The 14497-nt window shown below is 29.9% G+C and overlaps 1 protein-coding gene across 4 annotated transcripts in view; it reads right to left on the bottom strand.

Moving 5' to 3' along the window:
* Positions 1-14497, bottom strand: part of LOC107439615 (tumor protein p53-inducible protein 11) — a 211821-nt gene that overhangs the window by 28282 nt on the left and 169042 nt on the right. Inside the window, exon 2 of one of the 4 annotated variants that reach the window (XM_087160920.1) lies at positions 5233-6641. The exons of the other annotated variants lie outside the window; for them this stretch is intronic. Coding sequence (XP_087017046.1) covers positions 5233-5351 — 119 coding nt within the window. The 5' untranslated portion in view covers positions 5352-6641. The remainder of the gene's footprint in view (positions 1-5232; positions 6642-14497) is intronic. 4 annotated transcript variants of the gene reach the window in all.

Below are 14497 nucleotides of genomic sequence, written 5' to 3'. Positions count from 1 at the left end.
AGAAGAAACTTACAAAGCTCAAAGATGAAAATATTTACGCAAACCTGCGTTCTCTAACCAAGTAGGTGGGTGCATGACGTTTCCATGGTTACTACATTCTTTCTGGGACCCAGATTTATTTTCAGAATTCCACAATATATATTAGATAAAGCAAGAGCGATTTCTAATAAAACTATGACGAAGAGAAAAAACAACTTTCTCTTAACCTAATTTTAAGACTGTATTTTATTTTGCCCGATATTTCAAAATTCCTAAAAACTCATATCAACAAAGTGTTTTTGAGTATTTTAAGGCATTGAGAGAGCACTACAGCTAACTATTTAGAATACTTTTTTTCTCCTTCTCATAATTTTGCACGTACTCGTAAAAATTATTAAAAATTCATAACAATTTCACAAATGTGAACGAACTAAACGGAAAAAAAATGCTACACACTTGGCAGTAACACGAACTTGGAGAGAAAACAAAATTCCCGAAACAGCAATTTTCATACTCAAGGGCCCAATAACTCCTCCAGTTTTCATCAGATTTACCAATGGATTTTAAAGCACGTATATAATAAATATATTACATAATATGATTACTTTACTTAGGGAGCTACGAATCCTCTGAACTTAGGACTTCCAAATCACTTAAAGAGGATCTCTGTTTAATACAAGGTGTCTCAGTTAAGCGTTTCAGAACTTCTAAGAGGGGTAGGGGGCATCCTGACGACTCGAAATCATATAGCAATGTGGGGTCGGAAATGCTTTCCTGAAGCGGTGACATACACAGTAGCACCATAAATAAAAGAGACCGTAAGTGAAAAATTGCTATAATTATACATTGAAAAAATTATATGGTACATGGGCCAAAGTAAGTGATCGAAGTTTCTGCCACTGGCTACAATGTACACCTCACATCTCCGGCGCATGGACATTCGAACATTCTGCAATACTCCAGGCAAATCTCGCAGGAAGCTACTGCGATTCTTGCAACCAGCATTATCAACAGGGGTGTCATAAACCAGTGTTTTCATATGACTCCAGAAATCAAGACACGATAGGTCGGGTGACCGAGGAGGCCATATAATTTTTTCAATGTATTATTATAGCGATTTTTCACTTACGGTCTCTTTTCTTTATGGTGCTTCTGTGTACCTCACTGCTTCAGGAAAGCATTTCCGACCCCACATTGCTATATGATTTCGAGTCGTCAGGATGTCCCCTACCCCTCTTAGAAGTTCTGAAACGCTTAACTGAGACACCCTGTATAGAAATTCTCTACATTTTCATTCCTTTGCTAGCCACTTTTTGGTGACCAGATTGGCTACCCTTAAGAACTTATACAATACATAAACTCAAACATGACATCAAAAGTAACAAAATAATGAATAAAAGAAAAATAAGAGAGAGATTAGATATTGAAAGATATAAATCTTAACAACTAATATCGATATTTTTCAAATCCATTTTAGAAATATATAAATTAAAGAGAGATTTAAAGAGAGAATTTTCAATATAAACTGCATGATATAGAATTATTTTTATATACTGTTGAAAAGTAAAATTATTTCTCATTTATTACTTCTTATTGCGTTACACATTCTGAATTTCTAAGTTTAAATTTTTTTAAAAAGTACATTAGATTATTTTTCAAATCCTTTTTATCTCGTTTACGATTAACATGTTAATAAGATGTGCTAACATTAAATTATAATAATAAGATATATTTTATTTAAAAAAATTAAAAGTTTTTTTAACGGTTTTAAAAAAAGAACAATAATGAATTAGAAGCAACCACGTCGGAGATTAATAAGCGATGCGAATGGGAAATGGAGTTTCATAGTAATTAAAAATAATGATACTCTTAGACGTTTTTTCAGAAGGTTAAATAAGATTAGTTAGTTATCGTAGGAACATTCACTCTTTGCAAATAAATTTAACTTCTTGAAGACATAATGTTAGCAAATTATTTTTCGCGAATCTTGCAACACTTATGTCAGGTTGAAACTTTTACAGCATATTCGCACAATTCGAATAATTTACCTCTCTATTTAATGCACAAGGCACATGCATTTACTTTTTTAATTTAATCTTTTAATAAATAAAAATTAAAAGCTCATTATGTTTTCTTATAGTAAGCTGTTTAAATTCAGAGAACGAAATTTTTTGGGAAACTTTTTAACTTGCTTCACATGTCACACTGAAAGGTTAAAAAAATATTGGTTGGGAAGGTTGGCCTATATAAAATAATAAAAGATATTCAATGTCATGAATAACAAATTTATACGAAAGATCACGCTATAATATGCTTACTTGTAAATTAAAGTAAATGAAATAATGAGTGTTGTTTTATTATGTGTTATTTTATTTAACACAGTGAAACATTTTATTGGCCTGCATAGTATTAATTAAATAGCATACATTGTTTCATTTAATTTAATTCCTTAAAAATTATTTTTTTAAAAATTGAAAAAGGATAGCATTCAAAAATTACACTATAATTTATTATTTTAATTAATCACATGTTTTTTTCAATTATTTGTAGTGATTTTATAAAATACTTCTGCATGGATTCCTCAATAAAGAAATTCGTGAATTAATGTTCGAATTTTTGAATTATTGTAAACAAAATATTTTCAATTCGTTAGAAAATGTCTAAAGGTATGGTAAAAAAGTAAAATTAACATTAATTTGTCAAACCTTTCGACAGCTCTTTTGACAAAACTATTCCAGATTGCGTTCCCCCCCCCCATATCTTAAGAGTCAAGACTCCTAATGTATCGAAAAAAGGTATGTTTATTCAAAGAAAGTAAGTTGTTGTGTCTTATTTCGTAGCTTCAACACCAATTAGCTTGTACTAGAAAATCCTAGTACGTAAAAATCCAATCTTTAGATCAAAAGTTATTCAGGGTGTTCAGTTTTTTTCTTGCGCATTAGGATATATATAATAAGAAAAAAAATTTAAAACCAGAAGGCTACATAGAATAGCGGGCAAAACTTTGCCATCCATATATTAAGACACAATTTATTTAAAAAGACTTCAAAATTTTTAATACGAGTATTTTGAAACACGATTTTATTACCTATTTAACTTTTGTTTAAAAATTTGAATTGAAATAAAAATAAATGAACTACGTCTTCACCATTTATTCACTGACGTCAGAATTTCAAAATAACGCAAAGAGAAGTTTTTAATTCTAATAGTCACTACCACCTACTTCAAAAGAAGTGCTGTTTGAAGCCTTTTAAAGCTTTTAATTTCCTTTAGGCTATTTTAAACTAACGTAACGTTAACTTATTCCCGTAAGTCTTCCAAGAATAGTTATTTTAAAAAAGGAATTTCGAATATATCAAAAGGGAAGAACTTTTTAAAATTTTTGATTTATTTTCCGAAAGATACTGTCCCAAAACGTCAGTTATTTTAAGATATTTTATATTTTGTATTTATGACATTATGATTAGAGGAATAAAATCTAAGGACTTCTGTTGTTAATTAAAATTCAGAATTAAATTAAACGCAATTAATTATTTTCGATGTATAATGGGATTAGGTATTGATTTAACTGCTACGACAGTCTTATTATTTTATTACATTTAATAAACATATCTAAGAGGAAGAATTTTATAAAATCAGTATTTGATTTATTTTCCGAAATATACTGTCACAAAACGTCAGTTATTTTAAGATATTTTATATTTTGTATTTATGACATTATGATTGGAAGAATAAAATCTAAGGATTTCTGTCGTAAATTAAAATTCAGAATTTATTTAAAAGCAATTAATTATTTTCTATGTATAATAGGATTAGGTACTGATTTAACTGCCACGGCAGACTTTTTATTTTATTACATTTAATTAACATATCAAAAGGGAAGAACTTTATAAAAGCAGTGTTTGATTTACTTTCCGAAAGATACTGTCACAAAACGTCAGTTATTTTTACATATTTTACAGTTTGCATTTATAACATTATGAATGGAGGAATAAAATCTAAGGATTTCTGTAGTAAATTAAAATTCAGAATTTAATCAAAAACAATTAATTATTTTCTATGTATAATAGTATTAGGTATTGATTTCACTGCTATGACAGTCTTATTATTTTATTATATTTTCCGAAAGATACTGTCACAAAACGTCAGTTGTTTTAGCATATTTTATATTTTGTATTTATTAAATTATGATTGGAGGAATAAAATATAAGGATTTCTGTTGTAAACTAAAATTCAGAATTTAATTTAAGGCAATTAATTATTTTCGATACATAATTGGATTAAGTATTGATTTAACTACTATAGCAATCGTATTACTTTATTACATTTAATTAAAATCTTATACTGATACTTGGCCTCTTAGTCGGTGAGATGGGGTTTAATCTACGACTACCAGGATCGGGGTTTGATTCTACGAGCTAATAATTTAATGAGAGATTGGATTAGTCTCAGTGACACGGAATGCACACTAAAGTAATACATATGCACACTAAATAATTTATATTAATAAAAAACTAATATGTAGAAGACTAGGAACAAATGTAAGAAATTAATTATAAATAATTAAAAATTTGGTCTGTCTCCCCATAAATCGCACGTGCGCTTTATATCTGTCAAGTTATCAAAATAAAAAATTATTAACTCATTGCAATATGAGTGACGCCAGGTTCTATATAGTTAAAAAAAACTGGTTTGTCTCCCAAACAACAATTTTCTTGTCAGATGATATCAAAATTGCGTCCCATTAATCTTTATTCGTCAGAAAAAATAAACAGAGTAATTTTGGATTAATAGTGATTAACTCTTAAGATTTAAAATCCTTCTTAATTGGCATAAATCAGACTTTTTTTCTTCTTAAATAGCAAACTAAGTTTTTTCATTTCTCTGCTCAACAATGTGGTTGATACACTTAAATCAAACGTTCCCATTCTGATTGAATAGTTCCATTTTAAAATGGAGCAATTTTAAATGAATGATTCATTCAAGTCAAATGTTTTCATTATTAATGGATTATTTATTCTAAAATTAAACGATTTCATTCTGAATTAACTATTTTCAAATCAGACGAATCCATTTTTAATAAATTATTCATTCTCATATCAAACGATTCCAATCTGAATGGCATTATTCCTCCTCAGATCAAACGATTCCTTTGTTAATGAATTATTGTTTCCTATATCAAACTACTTTATTCAAAATGAATATTATATGTAAAATCAAACGATATTAACCATAAAAGTAATGAAAACTTACCTTTCAAGTTTTGGCGGGTGGAACATACGATGAGCAATGGCGCTAAGCGGTTTAATGGTCATAGGTTCTTTAATTTCTTCAGTGGGCATTTTCACTTCTGATGGTGCCGATTCCGTCATTTTTCTTCTATTATTATTCTTTTCACACGATATCTTTTAAATTTTCGTATTTTGTCGTAAAAGTAGACTCTTGTATTAAAATCAGTTAAGGATTTTGAATCTACAAAGCATTATTGTGTACATTTTCGGTAGATCTTTTTCAATGTTTTAGTTCTTAATTTTAAAAACATCAAAATTGTACTTAGTTTTTATCAAAGTTTTTGAATGCACATGAACGAAAATGATTTTATCTGATAATAATATTCCAAGGCCTTATCAATTATTTCAGTTCTATATAAATTAGAACACGATTTTGATGCAAATAGAGAAAATATTATTCGGAAACTAATTACGAAAATCCCTTACGTTCAATGAGTAATGATTCACTAATTATGAAATATGAATTTCTTCAAGAAGAATATCTTTATCAAAACAAATCACTGGATTAATGAACCTTATTAGGCCTCTATAAAAATTAGATTTGCATTTAAAATAAAATGCATAAATAGATTGGTTTTTCCCAAATGATAAGTTGATTTACAGTACTATAATTCGAACCCTAACGATGGTTTTAATATTTTACCATTTCGTTCAAAGGAAAAATTTACAAAATGTAGATTTGACGGAGCACAATTTATTTTAAACTTTATTAATATTTTACTAATAAATCACCAATTTATTCATTGATTTATAATTAGCAGCAAATTCAAATTTGGAATACTTGACTTTAATATATGTCAAACTAAACGTAGTTTAATAATACTCAATCACTATTTTATTTCTATTCAAAATATTCGTGTCAAGATATTTATTAATTGAATATTCTTCTAAATGCAATCCAAATTATTTTTATGCTTTCAAGTTTCGTTTCTAAAAATGTATGAAGATTTTTTTTACTTTGATATTCCTTAATCGATATTCCACTAAATACGATCAAACTTCTTTCACGCTTTCAAGTTTCGTTTAAGAAACCTATCCAGATATTTCTGACGATATTTCAGATACTTTTTCCCACTAAATGTAAACTAGAATTTTTTGATGTTTTCCCTAGTTTCGATTCATAGCAACGTTTTCTTTAGCCTAATATTTCAGTAGCTATATACCATTACGTGTAATCCAGAACATTGAACATTTTATCACTATTGCGTCATGTCCGTTGCAAGAATGAAAGTCAGTTAAGATTAAAAATTGCTAAGATATACTTTTCACAATATTACCATCACTTAGCTATTTTTAAAGCAACGTATCTCAAGCTTAGACTACCGCCATTTTGGAATTCCAATATCTGGTTTTAAAATCCTCTTTCTACATCTGTAAAGCAAAGTGAAATACAATTGTAAGAATCATATTTAATCCAATACTAACTCAAAAATGCTGTTTCTTATGCATCTGTGGTAATAATCTCGGTAAAAAGTAATAATGCCACGATGTTTTACAAAAACCACACTTACATAAACAAGCCAAGAAAAGCAGTTTCAAATATAAAATTTCTGCAGATATGAATGCTTTGAAATATTTACTATCTAAATCTTTTCAAATGTTATTGTAGTTTTAATATTGGTATAAAAATATTTAATTACTTTGTTTTATATAGAATTTGCAGCTCTTTAAGGGGGGGGGGGATGATGGCCTGGTTGCCAGGGTGCTGGACTCACGTTCGTAAATCCAGCCGAATGAAGACTCCCTGTATAGTACATGGTGACTGGTGCACGTGAAATATGTCGGACAACAAAGTCCTCCATGTCCCCATAACAAATAAATACCTCCTGGGGTGCTGAATTCGAGACTGGTTGTTCTTTGGTTCAGGTCAAAGTTACGATCTGAGGATTAATGAATGGGTGTATGAATGGGTTTGCCCTATAAACGGGAGTGACGTATGAGTGAGGTCGAAATCAAATTTTTGGCCATAGATGGCGCCCCTGGAAAACAAGAACAATAGCACCAATTGCCTTGATTGACGACAACAACAACAACAGGTGTTTAGAGCGTTATAAACATTTTTGGTAATTATAGTTTACAGTTCATTACATAGAGGTTATATATGTGTAGAGCGTTATAAAGATTTTTTCAATGTTATGAAGTTTTATCTGTTTCAATTCACTATTTATTATTTCAGTATTATTGACCATCCTAGTGAGCATTAGACCTGGAGACCTGGGACCTGGAACCTAACACAAGCTGGGGAAAATAAAATTACCATTTTTGAGAGAAAAGTTTTGAGGGCCATCCTTGGTGGGATAAAAATAAATAATTCCTGGAGAAGACGATATAATACTGAACTGTATAAAATCTACAGAGAGCCAGATACTGTGAAATTCATAAAAATAAATCGAATGAACTGGGCAGCTCACATTTTCAGAAGGAATGATGACTCAAATTTAAAGAAAATCCTATTACACAAACCCCTAACGAACAGGAAAAGAGGTAGACCCAGGCTGAGATGGCTGGATTTAGTTGAGACTGATTTCCTTACTCTAAAGGAGAAAAACTGGCGAACAAGTGTCAAAAGTAGAGAGAAGTGGATTCGAATTCAAAGGAAGGCACTGGCCCACCCTGGGCTGTCTAGCCAGATATGATGATGATGATGAGTGAGCATTAGAAGCATTAAAACCTCATTCACAGTTCAGAGCATTGCTTCTTAATTTAATCTCATTTTATAATTAGTGAATTTATTGCTTAGTCATAGTTCAAATGTTTAAAACTACCATTTTCTGTTTTTCTTTTTAGTACTGCTCTCTCATTAGATGTTATTATGACGTAGTGAAAAAGTCATTCTTTTATTATGCAGAAACAGATATTAAAAAGAAAATATGAAGAAGTGAAATTGTCTTTGTATAGTTAAGTGATTATAAATTATTGATAAAAATCATCAATAGTGCCATCTGCTGGCTAAATTTTAAGTTGATTACTGCGTAACGTTGGGAAATAAAAGAAAAAAATGGAAAAGAACTTCATAAAAACTGAGGGGCAACTTTTTTTACATTTTTTGTTCTAAAGCGCATAAGATACGTTATATATATATATATATTAAAACCATATATATTAATATTTTTCAATTGGCTCATTAAAAAGATGTTATATTCTGATCATTTTCTAGGCAGTTTAAATTATATTAAAGGATGATAAAAACCTTATTTTAATAACCTAAATATAAAAAATGTATTTTTAAAGATATTAATTAAAACACTTTTCATATTAAACTTAATTAAAAATATTTCCTACACTAACATTTTTTACATTCATTTATATAATTAGAATGTTTTAACTATGCCTTTTGAGGAATAAGTGTTTTGAATTACATTTTTTGTTAAGTTTTATTGCTTTTACCGCTTTAAACGTACCTTTCATGCAACGTTGTTTGTTAAACTTATCTTGTAACATTATTTTATCGATGAATTTTGTAAAAAAAATTTATTATCTTTCAAAATTTTTTATTCATTTAATTTTTGAAAAATTTATATAAACTTATTTTTAATCTTGTAACAGTTTTATAAACTTATCTTCAAACACTTTTTATAAATTTATCTTCTAACACTTTTAATAAACTTATCTTCTAAAAATTCTTCTAAACTTATCTGCTATTTTTAGTGGGAAATTCCTCTTTTCCAACGACGAAACTGATGTTTAATCCTAAATCCATTCTGTGCCCTTTGATACAAACTGGCTAAACTTTTCAATTGAGCAATCAGTTAGAAAATTCCAGGCTTTCTTAGTAATTTCCAAGATTTATCGCAAGAAATAAAAGCAATCCTCCCCGGAGTGCTATAAAATTTGTCAGATCCAATACTAGACTGAGTCTTAACGAAAAGAGGCATTAACTTCAGAAAAGACAGAGTATAAAAGGCATGACTTCAATCACTTCAGACCGTTGTTCGTCCGTAAAAGCTAAAAATCTTTTTTGATTGTTATTGCTCATCAGATATCTGAGTTAACTAGAAGAATAGAGTCTGAAACTAAGCGTTCGTAATTAGCTTCAAAATCAATGAAATGTTCCGGCAAAACTCATTTACTAAAAGCTAATTGCTTTTGAAATGGTTATTCGAAAAGGCAGAAAATAATGATGCTATTGGATATTGTCATTCTTATGCACATTCATTATGTACATAAGAAACATTCATATATAAAACGAAGTTTTAATTAACATATGAAAGTTCATAAAAAGTGTTTCGGTGAGTTACTAAACAAGTGCTTTACCCTTTGATGCAGATGGCACACCGGTGTGCCTTTTCCCGACGCTATAGTTACAAGTAAATATATATATATATATATATATATATATATATATATATATATATATATATATATATATATATATATATATATATATATATATATATATATATATATATATATATATATATATATATATATATATATTAATGAAAGAACGGCATTATAGTTACTAAAAATCTATTCGATTATCGGAATCATTTTTGTACTAAAATCTAAAAAAGTAATTAATTTTTTTGATAATATGATGAATTTTTTTGATGAATAATTGATTTTGTAAATTAAGGAGGAAATTTCAATAATGAATAACTGTTACTCTTAGAAATAACTAAGTGTAAATTTGAAAAATTATTTTTTAAAAGTGAGCCATATTTGGGAAATGTTGCCTTTAACACAGAAATCGACACGTTTCGACGTTTCATAACCATCAATTATTAAAATGCTAAATAAACTATTTTTCACTTATTTCCATCTAAATTGATGAAAAATAACAAAAAAAGTATGAAAAAAAATTGCGTCAATGATTATTGAGTACAATTTATAAAACCTTTTAAAAACAAGCTCATTTATTTCATTTGAAACTTATGGTAGTATTTTTTTCTTCTCTATTCTTCCTTCAGAAATTTTGCAGTAAATAAAGTATACATAAAGGAAAAAAGTATTTCGGCCATTTTCTTAAGGTGTCCGTGTTAACGATTCTTAATGTAAAGGATTAACAAGAGTTACGTTTACTACTTTAGAAGGCTCTAGAATGCATTCTATTGGTCTAAATGCGATACCATTTAAACTACAGGGAATTAAAAAATAAATTATTAAATAAAAGAAATTAGAACAAAAACTGATGGATAGGTAGAGCTAAATTACTCAAGGTATTTATTTACATACATTGAAGATGCGGAACTTCATTTGAGTAATAACTCTGTCGACTAACAAACTTCTGAGAAAAATATGGCGGCAGATTCTGAACGAAAATTAGAAATAATAGTTTTACAATTAGAACAGATCGATGAACGCAAAGGGAGACACATTAAACATCTTAAACTCTACTTTTGAGCAGCGATGGCTCAGGGGATAGAGCGTTCGCCTTCCAATGCGGCGAACCGGGTTCGAATCCCAGTCGGTACGAATTCCGCATTCTGCTTGCACTGACCACAGTGCTGACACGAAATATCCTCAGTGGTAGACGGATCATGATTTAGAGTCCCCTTGCCGTCAGGGTAACCGTGGGAGGTTCTCGTGGTCTTCCTCTCCATGTAACGCAAATGCATGTTAGCTCCATCAAAAAGTCCTCCACGAAGCCAAATTTCGCCAAATACTCGATCCAGGACTTTCCTTGTCTTCTGAATTGGGTTCAAAATTACAAGGCTACGGAGTTGAACATTAGTAGTCGTAAACCCATAAAATTGGGTCGGTTGTTCAACGACGGTCAAAAAATGTGAAATAAAACGCTACTTATAGGAGCCGAGAAGACCAAAGCTATGTCCAAGAGGTCGTGGGTTCGATCCCCGCTGGCCGAAGACTCCCCGTGTAGTAAATGGTGACTGATGCTCGTTAAATCTGTCGAGTCTCAAAGTTCTCCATGTTCTCATAACAAATCATTCCTCTGGGGGCACTGATCTAGGAGTTTCCTTGTCTTCTGGAGTGGTTCAAAATTGCAAGGCTCCGGAGTTTATATGTAGTCCTAAACCCAAAATAGGGTCGACTGCTCAAAGACGGTTGTAAAATAAAAAATATAAAACGCTACTTTTCATAGTTGACATTTATCTATAAAGCACATTTAAAGTCAAAAAGAGAATAAGGATATTATTTGTGCCACGTATGAATAAAGCAGTACAACGTCAATAAAGCAAAGATAAAGGTACATAAATGGACATGCTATAGTTTCGATACTATAAACAATAACAGTTTCTGTATTTAGACACCGAGGAAAGTTCTTGTTTAACTATATCAGTTTAACTATAACCAGAACTATAATCGTCCATTTCTGTAATTTTAATTGGGATTTATTCATATTAGATGAGTTTATGTCTATTACAGCGTAGCTTATCAATGGATTTTTGTACTAGTTCTTTTTTATCCAACAAATGTCATGGGCACAATTTGAATTGTCTGTGGTTCACATTTCATTTCATTTTTATCATCAGAACGCATTCTAGAACTCTCTAAAGAAGAAACTTTTTTCTCTGGGTATCTTTAGAATCTTTTTCAAAAAGGGAAATCACGTAGTTATTGATATTAATGTAATAAAACCTATGAAATAGAAAAACTAATAATAGCGTAATATATATGCCATGCTACAACTTCGAAACAGCATTCAAAGCAACAAAACCCATCTAAATCTTTATTTCTTTTAGCATTTTCACAAGGATATTTTATTCTCCACAGACTTAAATTCTTTTCCTTTAATACGAAATGCAGTGCACGAAGTAAAAAAACTTATGGAATAGGTATAAGATTCTATCTTTATTTTCTTTTCATCTTATCTTTAGATTTTTATTCAATAGTCTTATTCTTATTCTCTTTTTCTGTTACGTGTTCATGTTATAATATATTTTAGTCTTATCCTTATTTAAAAAAAAATGTTTGTTATGGATTATGCCGTCTTAAGTCGTAGAAAGTTAAGGTTAACCGTTTTGTGTTGAATTTGAAATTAATGTGATGGAATATTTAGGTAGCATGATATTTTTTTACAGATTGTGTTATTCAAATGCAAAAAAGAAAATTTGTATTCTTTTAAAACTTCATGCATTAATTGAAACTATTATAGAATAATTTAAAATTATTTCTTTATTGTAAGGACCATTGAAAGATGACTTTGAATAAATTCAATAAGGCACTCAAGTTGAATTATGATAGATTCTGAATTATGATAGATTTCAACACTCTAAAATAATAAAAAAATAGAGGGTATTTAATTTTGTTGTAAAATAGAAATTTGAAATATTGATTTGAAAAAATGAGGTGAGGGTAATTAATTAGTAAAGTTCTGTAAATCAAGAGGGTAATCAATTAATAAAGCTCAGTATTCATAAAGCTCTATAAATCAGGCTGAAAAATCCGGGAAAAAATGCAGGCTGGTTGATGATGACCTATAAAACGACAGAAATAAATAAAAAAAACTTCATTTGAAAAAAAACTTCAAATTTCATTTTCTTCCTTATTTTAATTACAATGTTTCAAAAATAAAGCAAAAAGTTTAAAAGAAAGACTTTAACTAAGTTTCCTCAGATCTAAATTATCGGCTACGGAGTCTTAAATGATCAACCTTCTTTTGATGCAACTCCGCCTTTAAAAACAAAGTATATAATGACAATATTTCGTATCCAAGTGAAATGAATCGTAATCAAGTCGATGCAAATTTTGTGCCCGGCTCACACTGACCATGGTGCTGATATATAATTACCTCAGGGGTAGACGGAACATGGGTTAGAATTCCCTTGCCATTGGGCCAACCGCGCGAGGTTTTCGTGCTTTTCCACTCCATGTAACGCCAGTGGCGGGTTAATTCCATCAAAAAAAGTCCTCCACGAAGGAAAATTTCTCCCAATACTTGATCCAGGAGTTCTCTTGTCTTCTGGATTGGGTTCAAAATTACAAGACTACAGAGTTGAACATTGGTAATCGTAAACTCAAAATTGCTTCTGCTGTTCAACGATTGTTGTAAAATAAAATACTTTATACAGTAGTTCCTTCGTCTTCTGGGTTGGGTTCAAAGTTATAAGGCTAAGGAGCTGAACGTTGATAGTCGTAAATCCAAAAATGGTAGGTTGTTCAACGCCCTATATAAAATATGATCGGGTTAAATATGAGAGGTTTTAATGATTTTTCTTTCCATGTAACGCAAATGCAGGGTAGTTCCACAAAAAAATATCCTGTGCGATGGCCGCTCCCAATTCTTGATCCAGGAGTTCCCTTGTCTTCTGGGCTGGGTTCAAAATTGCGAGACTATGGAGTGTAACATCAATAGCCGTAAACTTCGAATCGGGTTGGCTGTTCAACGCCGGTTGTAAAATATGGAATAAAATAAGAAGAAAAAAAATTATCATCGTTTTATCATTGATAATCTTTATTTAGATTTTATATTACACAGTTGATAATTTTTGCTTTACATTGTATTAAGAAAAATTGCAATTTTCTTATAAAAAAATGCCATTTTTTAAATTGGCATTTTACTTCTAATAATTACGTATAGGAAACTCGAGTACTAAGTTAATAATGAATTACTATTACTGATTAGATCTAAATATAATGACAAGTTTCTGAAATGATAAAAAAATAAAAAATAAAGCTAATTCAAAAAAGAGTTCTAACTCTCGGAACCCTGACGTTTCGCCCAGCACAATGAGGGATCTGCTTGTCAACTTAATAGGATAGCGATCGATTATCAGTGTTGAAAGAATTATTTGAAAGGGGGAAAAAAGGTAAAAGTGCATGGGAAAAATCTTGACATATCTGTCTGGTAAATGAAAATTTTTTGTTGAAAAATAAAAACTAAATATATGTGTTGCCAATCGCTGAAAGCTAATCCCTGTTGTGAGAAGCAAGGCAAATCGAATCTGTGGTGCCAGTCCCTATAAGCTAAAAGCTAATCCCTGTTGTGAGAAGCAAGGCAAATCCTTTAGCCACACCTCCTGCGCGCATGACAAAAAATGAGTAAGAAGACAGTTGTAAACAAAGATTGTACGTAAGTACGTACAATCTTTGATACAATACAATAAGTACGTTTAGTACGTACTTCAGAGAGAAGTACAGGCCCAATTCCTCGATGAACACTTGAATCCATTATTCGCATTATTTTTTTTTGCTATGTGATTCTTAGGTAATACATTATTTTTATTTTCTTGAAAGAATATCTTATTTTCATATATACATTCACATATATATATAAATTTTATATATATAGTTTTTATTAATTTCAGATTCATTATTTTTCATTT

This window comes from Parasteatoda tepidariorum, chromosome 4 (assembly GCF_982258835.1).
Source record: "Parasteatoda tepidariorum strain Cologne lab strain chromosome 4, Ptep-v5.0, whole genome shotgun sequence".
Taxonomy (NCBI): domain Eukaryota; kingdom Metazoa; phylum Arthropoda; class Arachnida; order Araneae; family Theridiidae; genus Parasteatoda; species Parasteatoda tepidariorum.
The sequence above is the reverse complement of the archived record's forward strand: the minus strand, read 5'-3'. Positions and strand labels throughout refer to the sequence as shown.